Source organism: Erythrolamprus reginae, chromosome Z (genome assembly GCF_031021105.1).
Source record: "Erythrolamprus reginae isolate rEryReg1 chromosome Z, rEryReg1.hap1, whole genome shotgun sequence".
NCBI classification, from domain to species: Eukaryota; Metazoa; Chordata; class Lepidosauria; order Squamata; family Dipsadidae; genus Erythrolamprus; species Erythrolamprus reginae.
This window is the reverse complement of record NC_091963.1, coordinates 142,503,822-142,523,362: the sequence shown is the minus strand read 5'-3', so window position 1 is coordinate 142,523,362 and position 19,541 is coordinate 142,503,822. Positions and strand designations below refer to the sequence as shown.

At 39.0% G+C, this 19,541-nt stretch overlaps 1 protein-coding gene across 1 annotated transcript; it reads right to left on the bottom strand.

Moving 5' to 3' along the window:
• LOC139154434 (vomeronasal type-2 receptor 26-like) lies at positions 1–19,541 on the bottom strand. Its single transcript, XM_070729046.1, has 6 exons — positions 19,330–19,541; positions 13,104–13,395; positions 9,374–10,255; positions 4,066–4,293; positions 1,691–1,817; positions 1–899 (listed from the first exon to the last, which is right to left on the bottom strand). Exons 1-6 carry the CDS (start codon positions 19,539–19,541, stop codon positions 1–3), a joined length of 2,640 nt encoding a protein of 879 aa, XP_070585147.1.

Genomic DNA, 19,541 nt, shown 5'->3' with positions numbered 1-19,541 from the left:
CTATTTCTTATGTATTAAATGCTCTCTAGTGTTGAGTTCAGGCCTCAGTATAATTATATAGATTTTGGGGGTGAAGATGCATCCCAGTAAACCAACACCAGAAGACAGGATAGAGAAGATCTCCACAGCCACCATGTACTTTCCTTTGGTGCTCAGATAAGTGGGGACAAAGGTCAACCAAACACTGCAGAAAACCAACATGCTGAATGTAATGAACTTGGCTTCATTGAAACTATCTGGTAACTTCCTGGCTAGGAACGCCACAGTGAAGCTGAGAAGAGCCAAGAGGCCCATGTAGCCCAAAACACAGTAAAACATGATGATGGAGCCTTCATGGCATTCAACTATGATTTCTCCAAAGATTGTCTCCATGTCCAAATTTGGAAATGGAGGAGAGGTACTCAACCAACCAATACAAATAATTACTTGAATGAAGGAGCAAAACCAGATAATAGAATAGGCCAATTTTTGCCCCACCCATTTGTGGAAAAGGCTTCCTGGCTTTGAGGCTAGGAATGCTACAACAACAGTGATAGTTTTGGCTAATATAGAAGAAATTGCAATAGAAAAGGTGATGCCAAATGTTGTTTGTCGGAGGAGGCAGGTTGCCTTATTGGGCTGTCCAATGAACAGAAGTGAGCAGAGGAAACAGAGAAAGAGGGAAACAAGTAGAAGGTAGGTAATGTTGCGATTGTTGGCTTTGACAATGGGAGTGTCCTGTTGTTTAATGAAAATCGCAAGGACAAGAACTGTGGAGAAGGAAAAGAGGAGAGACAGAGACATTATAGTAATGCCCAGTAGTTCTTCAAAGGAGAGGAAATTCATTGCCTTTGGAATGCACTCATCATGCGCTTGGTTTGGAAATTGATCCTTTGGACATCTGTCACAATTCTCCATATCTGGAAAAAAAGAGAAATGAGTTTTTGAACAGAATCAAAGTTTTCCCAAGTTTCAGAATTGATTCCAGGATCTCCCTCCAAAGTATTTTCTAAAAAGTTTGTAACTCTTGGGATTTCAAATCTTTTTATTAGTGGAGTGGAATATAAAATGAAAATGAAAATAAATATAATGGGAAACTAGGAGAGAAAAAAGGTAAAAAGAGAGTGTCTGGTAGACGTGGAAAAAGGAAAAAACCCATTCTGTCTCTTTTTAGCACAGTAGAAGATAATACCATTATTTCCTCAGCTCTTTGCTCTTACACATTTGTATCTATTAGCCATTTCTATAAAAATGAACTTATCTAATCAACAAAGCAAAAACCAAAATTTCATTTTTTTAATACAAGCTACTAAATCTAGAAGTCTTTTCCAAATAGAAACAAAATTAACCATCTCTATGTTTTTTTCATATTTTCCTATTATCATTACGGCATTTTAGTTCTTTTACCCTCTGACATGCACAAAGCATTCTGTGAATGTGAAGAGGGTAAAAGAATCCAAATGGCAGCATCCAGGTGGCCTGAGCCTCACATTGCCTTTGTGACTGGCTCTCTGATGACCAAAAGGCATGAGCGACTGATTGCTTTATGTGAGGTGCCCTGTTATTTCACTTTGATTCCACCTTCTTGCCCCCTAACTTGAGATGCATCAATAAAGCAAGCAAATAATATTGAAGAGATTCTTGTTATCTTGGTACAGGCTACAGAAATTAACCTTTAGGCATAGGCCCATTGTGATGCTATCAATCTTACCTATTTGTCTGGATATCATATTTTCAGGACACACAGCGCAAGCATAGCAGCAAAATTTCTGCCCTTCAATCTTGTTCTTTATTTTTCCAAGAGGACATGGCTCATTACATAATGAGAGAGGTGGTAGCTATCCCAAAATAAATAAAAAGAGGTCCTTATTTTTTGTGTGTGTCAAAGCCAATGTACAAAAACAAGACTGTTGACAGTCAGTCTTGCCATAAAACTCATAAGTTAACCTTGGAAAGGTTACTGAAACCAGGAACATAATTGAAGTTGTATTTCTTTTAAAAAAATTATTAAAGAATACACAATACAAAAAAGTAAATTCAAATATATACCACATAAAAAAGTTAGAGAGATACCTTGCACTCTCTTTATTTCTTTATTATGTTTTATAAATAAACAATATAATATTCAGTTTGATTTTTCCATATTGATGTTTTTCATGCTCTCCTAAATTAACTCTATAATTCTTAAGAGCTAAAAGGAATACAAATATATGAAACCTATATCTTTCAATTCAAGAACTGTAACAAAAGGACATCACAAAAAACAAAAAATAAAAAATATATAGATTTTCACAAATTTTGTAGATATATTTTTTCATCTCCTATACATAGATCATTTAATGGATCTTAATGATCCAGGCTTAACCAATTTTAGCCTATGTATATTATGGCATGTCTGGGTTAAGGAAAAAAGGTTTTGGTTTTGATTTTGATTTTGAGATACTTCCTCTTTGTGATGTGAACAAACTAGTTGTTTCCAATTCTTTTTATTTTTTGTAACCAATTACACCATTTATCCAAAACTTTATAGAAGACTGTGTCTTCTCTGTCTTTAATATGCATAGTTAACCTATTCATTTCAGCCAATTCCATTATTTTATTTGTAATGTGTGCATTAGTAGGCATAGAATCCTTTTTCCAGTTTTGAGCATAACAAATTTTTGCAACAGTAGTCAGATGTATAAGTAGGTATTTATCATCTTTTTTTAATATTCATATCGACCATTCCCAATATGAGTATTTCTGGTTCAAATTTAATCTCTATTGCAGTAATTTCTTTTATCCATTTCCATATTTTTTTCCAAATTTGTCTAGCTTCCCCACAGGTCCACCACATATGGAAAGATGTACCTAACTCGTCTTTACACTTCCAACAATTTGGAGATGTTCCTTGATAAATTTTTGCCAGTCTAAGTGGTGTAAAATGCTAATGATTCAAAGAGTTTCCCATTTATCCAGATCAATCGTATGGCCTACATTTTGGGCCCATTTAATCATAACCTCTTTAACTGACTCTTCCTCCATTTTATTTTTTGTATTTTGTATTTTGTATTTCATTTATTTTTAGTTTAGTTGAAATATAATTGACGAAATACAGCCCACATTTATAGTCAGACCTTGAATATTTTCCACATTGTTCCTTATTCAATGTGCTGGTTGCTACTTACAAAGTCTTGCATGGCATAGGGCCTGATTACATGATACATTACCCATCTTGCACAGTTACGTGCCTGTCAGATTTAATCTGGCAGAGTTAGAACATTCCTGGTTCAGTCAATTATACTATGCCATTTATTGGGAGTGTGGAAGTGTATATTCAGAAAATATAAAGATTAAAATATGTAATTTTGAAATAATAATAATAATAATAATAACAATAATAACAATAACAACAACAACAACAACAACAACAATAATAATAATAATAATAATAATAATAATAATAATAATAATAACAATTAGACTTGTATGCCATCCCTCTCCATAGACCCGGGGTAGCTCACAAAATACAGTTCAAAATATACTTTGAAATATATTTGTATGGGATGTAGTAGATTAGTAATGATTAGTAATGATGTGGAAAAGAGAATAAAGAAATTATAAAATAATTTGGAACAGCTCACATCCCGCAGCAATATCTTCAACATCATCAAACCACGAGAAATCTCTGACAGCATTAATTATATCATTGAAATTTGATCACATATGCGTTCTTTCTTGGGAATGAAGGTTTAGATATCAATACTTTCTTCAGTTCGGCAGGTCCACATCTGGGCATGTTACTGTGGGCCTACAGTTTACTGAGAATAAATTTCTGTGCACAGGTTGGAATTAGAATGTCTGTCATTAAACTGTCTAATAATACATTTGTTTTTACCATCTTTGACAGAGACTGATTTGAATGTAATTGGGGCTGATGAGTTAGTTGTTATCAATGGTCTAAAGCTATGCTGGCTGGAGAATTCTGGGAGTTGAAGTCCACAAGTCTTAAAGTTGACAAGTTTTGGAACCACTGCTTTAAAGAAAAGGCTAGATGTGAGACAAGGAGCATATGCAACACTGTTCTTTTAGTCCGTAATATTGTACCTTAGTGAATCCATGATGCCACCTGATTTTATCTTGATGAATGAAGAAGGTTTTTCCTGGAGGAGCTTGTGGATCTATTTCTCCAACTGGGATGTTGATATAAGAGTTGTTTGGGAAAGTAATCAAATTTACAATGTCAAATCCAGCATCTAGTGCTCCATCTTCATTTAATTTAATTTCATCTCCAGCATTGTTGTTGAAGGAAATTCTCTGCAGAAATGAGTGTATCTTGCAGAAGAAATCGTAATTGTTTTAGAGAAACCAATATGCTTCCTAATGGCCTGACACAATACTTTCTTTTTTAAATTTGGAGCTTTTGTTCACCACGAATAAAAAGTATGGAGGATTGAAGCAGTTTAATTGTTATAATTGGACCATATTCCACATTCAATGTTAAAATATATTTTGGTTATTTTTTTTGGTATTATATAGAAAGTTGGAAATAGTAAGAAGTAGCAATAAGAAGAATACAGTATTGACTTGAACTAGTCAAAGAGAGAACCAAGGAGAAAATAGAATTAAGGACAAATTTCCTAACCATTTGAACAATTACTTAGGGGAACGACTTGCCTCCAGATGTAATGGGTGCTGCAACACTGGAGGTTTTTAAAGAAGAGATTGGGCAATCATTTATCTAAGCAGTGTGTTGGAGTAGAAGAACTCCAAAGAAAATCTTCAAACTTTCTTAGTCTGTTATTCTGTTATTTATGCAGCGAAATAGACAGGCAGAAGAATGTTAAAGACCAGTTGAGTTGGTGTCAAAAGAAGGAAAAGCTGAGATGTGCAGGCAAAGGACAATATCTTCAGTGGATCAGCATTTCTAATTCCACTCAGTGAAGCAGTGGGAGTGATGTGCTAGTGTCTGGAGGTCGTTAGGGTCTTTACAGACTCAGACAAACAATTTGGATTCAGAAAGAAATTATCCTGCAACCTACAACTACTTCACTGCAAAAACATATGGACTACCCAGCTAGATCAAGGAAAATCCATTGATTTATATTGACTTTTGCAAGGCCTTCAACTCAGTGGTCCATGACAAACTACTCCTAAAACTTAAATCCTATGGCATCTCAGGATTCCTCCACAGTTGGATTACTGCATTCCTGTCAAACAGGCAACAAGTTGTCAAAATTGGAAGCGCCATTTCCACCACCGTCCCTGTCAAAAGTGGCATTCCCCAGGGCAGCATGCTTGGTCCTACTCTCTTCATTCTCTACATCAACGACCTCTGCGATCACATCACAAGCAACTGTGTTATTTTTGCCGATGATGTAAAACTTTTCAACACCACGGACAACACATCTACCCTCCAAAAAGACCTCAACTTTGTCTCAAATTGGTCTAACACCTCGCAACTTCAAATATCAACCAACAAATGCTCTACCCTCCACATTGACAAAAAGAACCCGAGCCTCATATATAAATTGAATAAATAAAATCTCACAGCCAACCCCCCACTCAGTAAAAGACCTTGGAATTCTAATATCAAATGACCTAAGTGCCAAAGCCCACTGCAACAATATCGCCAAAAAGGCTTCTAGAGTTGTTAACCTTATTCTTCGCAGCTTCTGCTCTGGCAATCTCACATTACTCACCAGAGCCTACAAAACTTTTGCCAGACCCATCCTTGAATACAGCTCATCTGCCTGGAATCCATACCACATCTTGGACATAAACACCCTTGAAAATGTCCAAAGATACTTCACCAGAAGAGCCCTTCACTCCTCCACTCGAAATAGAATACTCTACGAAAATACTGGGTCTAGAAAGCTTAGAACTACAACGCCTAAAACACCATCTAAGTATTGCCCACAAGATCATATGCTGCAACATCCTACCTGTCAATGACTACTTCAGCTTCAACCGCAACAACACAAGAGCACGCAACAGATTCAAACTTAATGTTAACCACTCCAAACTTGACTGTAAAAAATATGACTTTAACAGTCGAGTTATCGAAGCGTGGAACTCATTACTGGACCCAGTAGTGTCAACCCCTAACCCCCAACATTTTTCCTTTAGACTATCCACGATTGACCTCTCCAGGTTTCTAAGAGATCAGTAAGGGGCGTACATAAGTGCACCAGTGTGCCTTTCGTCCCCTGTCCAATTGTCTCTCCTTTATCTCATACATCTTTTCTTCCTTTCATATATCTTCTCTATTTTATATCTTTTCTTCTATTCTTTTCTTTATATATATTACTACATGTCTATTCTCTTCAATGTGTATTGGACAAACAAACAAACAAACAAACAAACAAACAAACAAACAGACTGAACTGCGACAAAATGGAGTGGCTATGGGTTCTGCCTCCCAAGGACATTCCCCTCTTTCCGTCCATTACTCTATTACTCTGGGGATTTTGATCCGCTCAGAGAGGGTATGCAACTTGGGCATCCTTTTCAATCCATAGCTAACTTTGAATCATAATTTTTCAGCTATGGTAAGAGGGGCGTTTATCCAGGTTTACCTGGTGCACCAGTTGCGGCCCTATTTGGACAAGGAGCCTCTGCTCAGAGTTGCTCATGCCCTTATCACCTCAAAGGTCGACTACTGCAGTGCTCTCTACATGGTACTATCTCTGAAGAGTGTTTGGAAACTTCAAATTGTGTAAAATGCAGCTGTGAGTGCAGTCATGGTGCTCCTTGGGCAGGCCCATATTTCTCCAACACTCCACGGACGGCATTGGTTGCCGATTAGTTTCCAGACACAATACCAATTGTTGGTAATGACCTATAAAGCCCTACATGGCATCAGGCCAGATTACATGCGGGACCCTCTAATCAACCCCCCTTGGAGATACACACTGCCCCCATACTTCTTACTTTCCATAAGAGTCTTAAGACTCACCTATGTTGCAAGGCTTGGGGCAATTAGGTCTCAGCCCCCTGGCCAACAAAATGAGATATATGTTGCATCATTGAACTGGCATGATTGTTTTTAAATATTGAATTTTTAGATTGTAATTTTAAATCTAATTAGATTTGTCATTGTATTATATTGTTACATTATATGCCGTTAGCCGCTCCGAGTCCTTAGATAATGACGGCATACAAATCTAATAAATGAATGAATGAATGAATGAATAAATAAACAAATAAATAAATAAATAATGTATGAATGTTGAATTAAGATGAACATGATCGTTAGATAGTTGACCTACAATGATCAGTAGCCCCTATCTAGGGATGGGCCAAACCCTGGAATGGTGGGAACACTGTTCTGCTGGCAGAAATGGAGCACTTAACATAAGTCCATTACTGCTGGCCTTGCACACATGTGCTATGCACATGCAACTGGTCCAATTCTGGTAAAAATTACTGGGTTTTTGCTTCTGCACATGCGAGGAAGCAAAGAAATTGGCAATTTTTGCCCAAATCTCATTGCCGGAAGGACATCTACATGGGATTTCAGCTGCTGAACATGCATAGCAGCCAAAGCTCACTGTTGCAAGTAGTGCGGCAGAGTGGCCTGCTCTCTGCTCTCCCAGGGCGATGGCACCCCGAGCATGTCATGGCCTTTGGGAGCAGCAGCACTGTGTTCCTGAAGGGCCTGACTTGCTCCAGGCACCATCACTGCATCAATAGGGTTGATATTCCTGGAGGCATCTGTTATATGTTATATGGCGGTAGGGAAAGCAAGGAGAATGCTTGGCTGCATAGCTAGAGGTATAACAAGCAAGAAGAAGGAGGTTGTGATCCTACTGTATAGAACGCTGGTGAGACCATATTTGGAATACTGTGTTCAGTTCTGAAGACCTCATCTACAAAAAGATTTTGATAAAATTGAATGGGTCCAAAGACGGGCTACAAGAATGGTGGAAGGTCTTAAGCATAAAACCTATCAGGAAAGACTTAATGAACTCAATCTGTATAGTCTGGAGGACAGAAGGGAAAGGGGGGACATGTTCGAAACATTTAAATATGTTAAAGGGTTAAATAAGGTTCAGGAGGGGTGTTTTTAATAGGAAAGTGAACACAAGAACAAGGAAACACAATCTGAGGCGAGCTGGGGGAAAGATCAGAAGCAATGTGAGAAAATATAATTTTACCAAAAGAGTTTTAGATGCTTGGAACAAACTTCCAGCAGACATGGTTGGTAAATCCACAGTAACTTAATTTAAACATGCCTGGGATAAACATATATCCATCCTAAGATAAAATACAAGAAATAGTATAAGGAACCGTGAATTCTTTTTCTGCCGTCAATCTTCTATGTTTCTATGTTTCTTTCGAGCAATGCCTGCGGCATGGGAGAGAATAGAGCAGGCTGTGTGGCTGGATCTTGGGGCCACTCGGCCTCCCCCGTATGCCACTTGCCATCTTCTCAGCACAGTGAAAGAGAAGCCATTATGCAGGGCAGACGGCGGCCAGACAAATGGGCCAAGCAGGTGGTGATGATAACTCGCCTGATTTAGTTGTTTTCAGTTTTTTTGCTTGTGCACATTTGTGGAAGCAAAAAAAGCCAGAAATTGTGTGTCCTCACACAAATTCGGCTTCTGCACATGCGCAGAAGCTGAATCCCATGCCGTGCACATGTGCACATGCTGCACATGCTGCACACGCTCCCAGCCCATTCTGGTGGCACCGGGAATGGTGGCCCATTGCTGCCCCATCAGACTCTGTGGAGGAGGATGAGCTGAAACAAGAACTGACAATGAGTAGCTCTGTTGGCCTTGGAGAAAACTGGAGAAGGGCAGAATCAGTCCAGGCAAGGTTAGTTGGATTTAGCAAGGCCTGAAGGCAGGGAAGAGCAGATATCAGCCAAGGAGCATAGACCAGCCCCTTCTGATGCAAGGGCTTGGACAGTGCAGAGGAAGTGGGTTCAGCTCAGATGGAGGAGGCCGCCCATGAGGATAGTGCCCAGCTTCACTAGGCTGGGGAATGGGAAATAAGGAGATGCTATAGGGAGGGACATTTGTCGGGAACAAACACTGACTTCCTGGAGTATTTTGTGCCGATATTTGAACTTGCCAAGATCCTTGTATTCCTGTGTGGCATTTTGGACTGATTATCTTGTTTCTTTTGCTCCCTGAACTCCTTGCTTTGTTCTTGTTTTTCTAGATAAATTTGGGATTTATTGCCATGCAGCCTTGATGCAGACAGTACTGGGCTGGATTAATTGCTCCTTGAGGCTGTTTGAGTATTATATGTGGGAGATTTGGAGCACTAAAAGGGTTGGTTTGAACTGCCAGCTGTATGTGTTATCTCTGTGCTATGCTCCATGTCATGACAGTCTTAAGTCCTGGCACTCTGTTTTAACTATGGAAAATCTTTTGAAAGAGAAGTGAGAAGGAGGAAATCTTACCTGCCAGTCTTCTACAATCTTTGGCCGTATTTGATCCATGTCCTTGTCCTTTTGTATATTTTGATGTGTCGTAAATGCATGAGCAGCATGTAAGGCTTGAGCCATAGCATAGGCGGCATTGTAGATACTGTAACTATGACTAATCATGCTGATTTCAAAGAAGGGTGCTGGAAGGTCCTCCAGTCTTTCTTCTCCAGAACATTCCCCAGCTTCAGGAGCATCTTTATTTGGTATTGAACATCTAAAAGCTTGGATCCAAAAATCTCTTATGAAGCCATCCTGATTTGCCCCAGAGGGAGTGATAGCCTGTACATATTGTTGGAAACCTGGAAGTTCTTTTTTGGCAATTGAGATGGAAATTGCTCCATGAAATGTTTGCATATCAATCTCTCTTTGGAAGGTATGTAATGTGAAATCATTTTGTGCCATTGTGATCCACACTTTTTGTAGGGAAGGTTTCTGTTCAGTATCAAGAGCTGTTGGAACAAAACACGAAGTCACTAGTATAACAGAGACCAGCCACATAAATACTGTATATTCTCCATGTAGAATAATTACATTTGCTGTTTTCTCTGTGAATACATTAACATGATTTACAATTCGTTCAATTATGTCCATAGGATCATATAAATTGAAATTTCTGTCAATTCTTTCAGTGAATTCAGAGCAGATTTTGTTTTGTGAGAACATGGGTTCCATAATTTGTATGAAATGTTCTCCATGTTTGTCATCTGTAATGACAAATCCTATCCATTTCCATCCAAAGTACAGGAGGAGCTGGACTAAACTCTCATACTGGAGATCTTCATTAGGGGCCATGCGATAAAAAGGGGGGAAACCAGATTCATCACTTGCTACCAATTGAAATGAGCCATATGAAATCTAAAGGAAAGAAAAGTGGAATAGGAAAAGGAAAAGGAGAGGAATAATAAAGTAACTGAATGTACCGGTTGATGCATTCTATTTTTATAGATTTTTAATCACTTTATCTTTCACAATATGGTCTTTGGAGAATTTTCGGGGAGGGGCTGCATACAAATCTAATAAATTATTATTATTAATTATTATTATTTAATATTTTAATTTAATTTACAGAAACAACCCAGTTGCCTATCTGTCATATCATATCACATCACATCACATCACATCACATCATATACCATACCATACCACACCACACCACACCACACCACACCACATCACATCACATCACATCATATCATATCATATCATATCATATACCATGCTTTTCGTTTCATCTATCTGTCTCTGTCTGTCTGTCTGTCTGTCTATCATCTATCTATCTATCTATCTATCTATCTATCTATCTATCTATCCATTCATCCATCTATTCACTTAAATTCATTTTTTTGCACCTGTCTTTACACTAAGGTAAAGAACACTCAAACCTACCAAGACAGATATCATTACATTCTTTATCAACATGAAAAAATTAATGAACCAGAGAAATATTGTGGATATAATTTACCTGCACTTCAGTAAGGCATTTGATAAAGTAGACTATAATGTTTGTAAGACAGAATCACTGCCAGATGGATTCATAACTAGCTGACCAACTGCACTCAATGTGTAGTCCTCAATGGAACTGCATCTATATGGAGAGATATATGCAGTGGGGTACCCCAAGGCTCTGTTTTAGGCCCAGTACTCTTCTTCAATAATTTGGAAGAGGAGATAAATAGGGAACTAATCAAATTTGCAGATAAAAATCAAGCTGGCAGGAATAGTCAACATTCCAGAAAATAAGCTTAACTTAGCAAGACTTTAGTAAGGCATTTGATAAAGTAGACCATAACCTACTACTAGATAAAGTAGAAAAATGTGGTTTAGACTGCAACACCACAAAATGGATTCAAAACTAGATAAACAACCTCATTCAACATGCAGTGCTCAATGGAACTGCATCTACATGGAGGGAGGTATGCAATGGAGTATCCCAAGGGTCTGTTTTAGGCCCAGTACTTTTCAACATCTTCATCAATTACTTAGACAAGGGAATAACGTCAATCTGGCAGGAATAGCCAACATTCCAGGAAATAAGCTTAAGACACAGAAGGATTTTGAGAGATTTTGGGATATTTAAACATTGGGCGTATCTATCAAATGTTGCAGGAACTGGACAGGGCTAGTCTAGCAATGAGAAGTACCAGAAGAGACATAATAGCAGTGTTTCAATATCTGAGGGGCTGCCACAGAGAGAAGGAGGTCAGGATGTTTTTCATAGCACCAGAGGGCCAGACCAGGAATAACAGATGGAATCTGACCAAAGTGAGATTCAACCAGAAATAAGGAGGAACTTTCTGACCATTAGAGCTATCAACCAGTAGAACAGCTTGCCTGTGGAGGTTGTCAGCACTCCAACACTTGAGAATTTCAAGGGGAGATTGGACTGCCATTTATCTGAAATGGCATGGGGTGTCCTGCTTAAGCAAGGGGCTAGATATGATGACTTACAAGGTACTTTCCAACTCAAATAAATAAATAAATAAATAAAATGAGATTCAATGGTGAAAAATGTAAGGTTCTACATTTAGGCAAGAAAAACAAAATGCACAGGTACAGTAACCGTGGTACCTTGCTGAATAGTAGTAACTTTGAGATGAATCTTGGACTCCTACTGGACAATCTTTTAAATATTAGCCACCAGTGTGTTGCAAGTGCCAAAAATGCCAACACAATTTGAGGCTGAATTAAGAGAGGGATAGAGTCAAGAATTAATTAATAACGGTTTATAATGCCTTTGTAAGGCAATACTTGGAATATTGCATCTGGTTTTGGTTGCTATGATATAAAAGAAGTTGACACTCAAGGAAGATTGTGGAGAGGGGCAACATGTGCAATTAATAAATAATAAATAAAATAAATTGTAGAGAAGAGCAATAAAGATGATTAGGGGCTGGACTGTAAAACATAAAGAATGCTTGCTGGAATTGAGTATGTCTAGTTTAATGAAAAGAAGAACTATGGTTTATGTGATAGCAATGTTGCAGTATCTCAGGGGTTACTACAGAGAAGATGGAGTCAGGATAATTTCCAAAGCATCTGAGGATAGGACAAGAAACAATGGGTGGAAACTAATTAAGGAGAGAATCAATTTCCTGACAATTCCACAGAGAAGTTGTGAAGGTTCCAACACTGGATATTTTTAAGAAGACATTGGACAACCATTTGTCTGAAATGATGTTGGTTTTTTTGCTTAAGCAGGGGATTGGACTAGAAAATCTCCAGGGTCCCCACAAACTCTGCTATTCTGTCCTCTTCTCTTCTCTTCTATTCTATTCTATTCTGTTCCCAGCCCTTTTTCTTGTACAATAGCTAATGTAATCAAGATTTTAAATTCATTCTAGGTCAACATTTTTTTTTCATAAGTTGTCCTCCACATTTTTAAATATTAAAACAATATGTTGGTGTAGATTATGCTTAAAATAAACAGATTGAAATCAGTGAGGCAGTTAATGGTAGCCTGAATAATCATGAAGTTTTAAAGAAATATGATTTAAAATTCTCTAACAGTGGATTCATATTATAACTTCCACAGCCATATACACAAATGAAACTTAATCAAACTCTATATTTTATACTACATCTATATCTACATGTTTTGACAAATAAACCATGAAATTGCTCTGTGATGCAAAAATCAAGAGCTGATAAATAGTGTTCTAGTAGTAATGCTATAATTCTATTCATCCTAATCTATGGCTCTGACCTGTGGAATCTTGAAAAGCTGCAAAATTTCTGCCATGCGTATGGATGTTTCAGGACTCATCCCTCCAATGATTCCCACAATTTTTCTTTGAGTCCCACAAATATAGTTGGGGACTATTTTATGCAGCTTAAAAAGAAGATCCAGAGTAGTACGATAGGTCATTTGAGAATCAGAATAGCTGTCATAGATGTGGAATCCAAGAGTGATATTGGGCAAGATGTGAGGATCCTTGTTGATCTCTTTCACAGCAAACACTAAAGCCAAGATGTGTTGGTAGAACTTTGTCACCACACTGCAAATAAAGTGACTTATTTCAAAAGAGAATTTTACTATGCATTATGCCACCAGAGCATAATATATATAAGAAACATATAAGTCTGACGGCAGAAAAAGACCTCATGGTCCATCTAGTCTGCCCTTATACTATTTTCTGTATTTTATCTTAGGATGGATCTATGTTTATCCCAGGCATCAGTTACTGTGGATTTATCTACCACGTCTGCTGGAAGTTTGTTCCAAGGATCTACTACTCTTTCAGTAAAATAATATTTTCTCATGTTGCTTTTGATCTTTCCCCCAACTAACTTCAGATTGTGTCCCCTTGTTCTTGTGTTCACTTTCCTATTAAAAACACTTCCCTCCTGGACCTTATTTACCGTATTTTTCGCTCTATAAGACGCACCTGCTGATAAGATGCACCTAGATTTTAGAGGAGGAAAATAGAAAAAAAATATTTTGAGCCAAAAAGTAGGCTAAAATATTTATTACAATAACACTGCCCTAGGGGAATTGGGAAAATATACAAACAAGCAACAACAAATAAATAGCTCTAAATATTTTAGAATCCAAAGAAAGGAGAAGGCTGCATTCTCCTCGAAGAGCGTTAGCTTTACGGGCTAATCTCCCAAATACGTCGTGGGAGGGGGAAGAGGAGGCATAATAGGTGGGGGGCTGGGCTGCTGGTGACCGAAGCCTGGATACTCTCTCGTTCAGGCTCTGCTTGGCTGCGGTGGCCAAGCTTGGGAAACGGGAAAGCCAAGAGCGCCCAGCCATGAGGAGTGCGGGAAGGGAAAGTTAATAAGGTTACCCAAAACAACTGAAGTGAGAACGGCAGCAGCTGTTGTCGCTTCCCCTTGGCTGCCGCATCTCTCCGCCGACCGGCTGCGAGCGACTGACTGGGTTTTGGGTCTTCTAGACCTCCCCGCCTCCGCCGCATTCGGAGCCCGAGAGGGGGAAAGAGAAGAATGGAGAGAGAGCCGCACGCCGGAGGCGGACGCCGCTGCCGCCTCAACAGCAGCCACGGGAGGGGAGTCGCTGGAGCTGCCCCCGGACTTTTCACCAAGGCCAATGCCGCCAGCCCACATGCCCGCCTCTCCCCGCGGCGGCGGCGGCGGCGGTAGTGCTGCCCATTTTTTCGAGGGGAAAAGACGTCGGCTGAGGGGTGCCTGGTGCTTCCCGGCGAGGAGGAGGAGGAGCTGGGCTCCGGAGGGGCGCACGGGGAAGGGCTTGAGCCGCCGCCTTCTCCTTTCCTGCTGCGTCGGTGGCTTCCCTCGCAAAAGGCTGCGCCCGGTGCCGGCTGTTTGCCCCGCGGCTCTCTCGCCTCAGCGAGGGATAAGCAGCACGCGAGGCTGCGGCGAGAAACAACAGCAGCAGGAAAGGAGAAGGCGGCGGCTCAAGCCCTTCCCCGTGCGCCCCTCCGGAGCCCAGCTCCTCCTCCTCCTCGCCGGGAAGCACCGGGCACCCCTCAGCCGACGTCTTTTCCCCTCAAAAAAATGAGGCTTTCCGCCTTACGCCCTGCCTGATCCCACACTTTCCACCCGCAAAGATCAGCCTAGAGGCTTCGCCCTTCCCGCCCGCTCCCCCGGGAAAGAAAAAGCAGCCTGGCTCCCTTTTCCCTGGCCCTTACCTTCACAGCTCAGGCAGCGCTGGACTCCCCGCAGGGGAGTTCTACCGTATATCGCCGCCCCCCTCTGCTCCAGCGCCTCCCCCCTCCCTGCCTGCATCTTCGCTCCATAAGACGCGGCTGATTTTTCATCCTACTTTGGGAGGAAAAAAACTGCGTCTTATGGAGCGAAAAATACAGTAACTCTTTAATATATTTAAATGTTTCAATCATGTCCCCTCTTTTCCTTCTGTCCTCCAGACTATACAGATTGAGTTCATTAAGTCTTTCCTGATACGTTTTATGCTTAAGACTTTCCATCATTCTTGTAGCCCGTCTTTGGACCTGTTCAATTTTGTCAATATCTTTTTGTAGGTGAGGTCTCCAGAACTGAACACAGTATTCCAAATGTGGTCTCACCAGCATTCTATATAGCGGGATCATAATCTCCCTCTTCCTGCTTGTTATACCTCTAGCTATGCAGCCAAGCATCCTACTTGCTTTCCCTACCGCCTGACTGCACTGTTCACCCATTTTGAGACTGTCAGAAATCACTACCCCTAAATCCTTTTCTTCTGAAGTTTTTGCTAACACAGAACTGCCAATACAATACTCAGATTGAGGATTCCTTTTCCCCAAGTGCATTATTTTACATTTGGAAACATTAAACTGCAGTTTCCATTGCTTTGACCATTTATCTAGTAAAGCTAAATCATTTACCATATTACAGACCGCTCCAGGAATATCAATCCTATTGCACACTTTAGAGTCATCGGCAAATAGGCAAACCTTCCCTACCAAACCTTCCCCTATGTCACTCACAAACATATTAAAAAGAATAGGACCCAGAACAGACCCTTGTGGCACACCGCTTGTAACCTGACTCTGCTCAGAATACTCGCCGTTAACAATAACTCTCTGATGTCTACGCTTCAGCCAGCTGCAAATCCATTGAACTATCCAGGGATTAAGTCCAATCTTCACTAATTTATCTATCAGCTCTTTATGTGGAACCATATCAAAGGCTTTGCTGAAGTCCAGGTAGGCAATATCCACGGCACCACCTTCATAATTGTAACATTGCACTGCTAACCAGAGCGTAAAAAACATTTGTAAGACCAATTTTAGAATACAGCTCACCAGTCTGGAACCTACATTGGATATCAGACATTAATACAATTGAGAGTCCAGAAATATTTCACAAGAAGAGTCCTTCACTCATCCGCTTGCAAGAGAATATCTTATTTTACCAAACTTGAAACACTGCAATTAGACAATTTATAACTATGTTGTCTCTAATCTGATCTATCTGTAATTTATGAAATCATATACCAAAATGTCCTTCCTGTTAATGATTACTTCACCTTCAACTGCAGCAATACACAAGCACTTAAGCGATTCAAACTAAATGTAAACCGTTCTAAACTCGACTGCAGAAATTATGACTTCAGCAATATAGTGATCAATGCCTTGAATGCACTACCTGATTTCTTCCTCAAACCTCAAAAACTTTAACTTTAGATTGTCTACAGTTGACCTCTCCCCATTTCTAAGAAGTCTGTAAGGGGCGTGCATAAGAGCACCATTGTGGCTACCGTCCATGTCTACTGTCCTATTGTCCTTTTTACCCATGTTATGTTTGACAAACAAACAAACAAACAAACAAACAAACAAATAATAGAACAGAAAGGAACAGAACAGAACAGAATAGAACAACAGAATAGAAAGGAACTTTGGTGTTCTTCTATTCCAATTCACTGTCAAGCAGGAAATCTACACCATTTCAGACAAATTATTGTTCAATTTCTTCTTAAAAACCTCCAGTGTTGAAGCACCCATAACTTCTGGAGACAAATTGTTTCACTGACTAATTGTTCTGACTATCAAGAAATTTCTCCTTAGTACTTGTTTGATTCTCTCCACTGCTTCTTTTTCTGTCTTCATATATTTTGGAGATTTGGTTGGGCCCCCTGTTCTCACTGGCAGTCCCTTAGATATTGGAACATTACTGTCATGTCATTCCCAGTCCTTCTTTTCACTAAAAAAGATATCGAGCAAGGAAATGAAAACATGAAATATCTTTCATGTTTTGCTTTCATCTACCGACCTTGTGTTGTGTATACTAGAGATATTTTGATATTTTCACATTTTGTTTCTTAACATTCAAGATTCATATATCTACAACTAAAATATATGTACAATTAAAAATATTTAGTAGCTACTTAAACTGTGATAGACCATGCAAGTTAAAAGAAGGCTACATAGCAGAGTACAAAGTGTTTCAGATTAATAGGAGGAAGTATAAAAGACTTTTAAAAAGGATTCAATTTCTGAAATATTTGAATAGTTATTAGGTAAATGAGGTCTACAGAACGATTTCTATTTTTCGGGGCCTTTGAAAAGAGAGATTATTTTCATCTTAAATCTGCAAGCAGGTTGTAGTCCCCTGGGTTTTTGTCCTCTGTAAACTTCAATCTATTGACATTTTATTACAATAAAGTCTTCATAATCTGATCAACAGATTCACATTGTATATCGGACATTAATACAATTAAGTGAGCCCAGATCTATTTCACAGGAAGAATACTCCATTCCTCTGCTCAAAGTAGAATCCCTTTTGCCACCAGGCTCGAAATTTTGGGCTTGGACAATGCTGCCTATAGTCTGGCCTAGGCATAGTACACATAATTGTCTGCTACAATATTCTCCCGGTCAAAGACTATGTCAGCTTCAATCTCAACCACACAGGGGCAAACAATAGATACAAACTCAAAGAAAACTGTTCCAAACTTGATTACAGAAAATAGGACTTCATCAACAGAGTGGTCAATGCCCGCAGTGCTCTACCTGACTCTACCTGACTCTGTTGTTACATCCTCAAACCCTCACAGCTTCAATTTTCTACCATGGACTCCACCCCATTCCCAAGAGGTTCGTAAGGGGTGTGTGCATAAGTACACTAGCTTGCCTACCGTCCCCATTTATTTGTACTCATTCCTTGTTCATGTCCATGTTTATACCTGCTATCTAATACTGTACATGATTGACAAACTAAAACAAAAATAAAATAAAATAAAATAATGGCATTGAATGTTGTAAAAACTAAACATTTTACTGTTTGAAACAACACAAAACATTGAATTGTAGTAAACTTTAAATCCTCCAGAAGAAGTGCCTCAAACATTGAAGAGAAAAAATGGAAATGGGTTGATTTTTCCATGAGAATCTGAGTTGAATGGAACAGAATTATGGGTAAATATTCCAGGGGGTATGTGTGTCTCAGTGATGAGGAAATTAAAGCTGAAGAATATAGCCATATATTTAGAAATTCATGTTTCCTTCATTTCACCTTCCATAGTAAATTGTTTCTCCTCTAATAATTTAAGATTGTGAGTAGAGGAAAAAAATATATGACTGTGCTGAGATGGACATATTAACAGGTGAACTGAAAAGAGAAAAGGACTCAGAATACAACGATATATGGACAAAATGTACGACTGGACTAAAAAATAAAAAGACATAAGAGACAATGAGAGACAAAGACGTAAACTCTATAAATATGAATAAGCAGTGCATAAACAATGTAAACTTAATAAGAATGTATGCATATGCAAGATGTAGATCCGTATAGAAATATTATGATGTTTAGAATTGTAAAATTAATAAGGGAATTTTAAAAAGATGATGAGTAGAGAAACCCATGTCTCTATTGTTGCTGTGAACGTTCGTGTTTGAGCTTTGGATTGCTCTTTCAATGTTCATAAGGTGCTCTGTAATCTTTCTGAAATAGGAGAGGTGGAACTCAAACATCTAATCCAGTGTTTCTCAATGATGTTGTCACAGGGGGTCTACAAAAATTAAATCTTTAGTTAAGTCTTAGGGCTCCATGGCCATGATCCACAGTGTTTAAAAGAGGTCTGTGGTGAAGAAAAGATTGAAAACAATGATCTAATCAATACATTAAAAAAAAATAGAGACACGGTATTAGTGTTGCCTGAAAGTTTTCAAAATTATTATTATTTATTGCCCAGTCAAAGCATTGAGTATAGAAAAAGACATATTTAATATAGAGCCTTTTATGTTATGGTGAATTAGTGCTTTTTTCTCCAAGCAGGAAGAGGTTCCAGTTCTCAATGCAGTATCTGGTTGATTGTCCTTTGATTATGTTAGGAAATAAGAAGTGGAATTAACAAAACATTTCTACTCATCAAGCTTTTGTAAAAGATTTCCCCACCATACATTTATATTATTTAATACACAATGATATAATCTTTCTGATTTATAGAGATGGAAAGAAGAGAACAGGATAGGATTAGAATCAGTTGTGAGAGGGTGATTTCTTACAAAGGGATGTTGACCGACTCCTCAGATGGATGTCTATTGAAAATAATTTTGGGTAATATGTAGTGAACATGAGACATCAATCCACCAATTAAAATTTCTCCTTTTTGGTACCACTCCTGTGGAATTTGAATGGCTTCATCTCCAGTGCACTTAAGAGGCTGTACCTTCCTAGATAATTCTGGAAGCACCAATATGGCAATAACACCCAACAT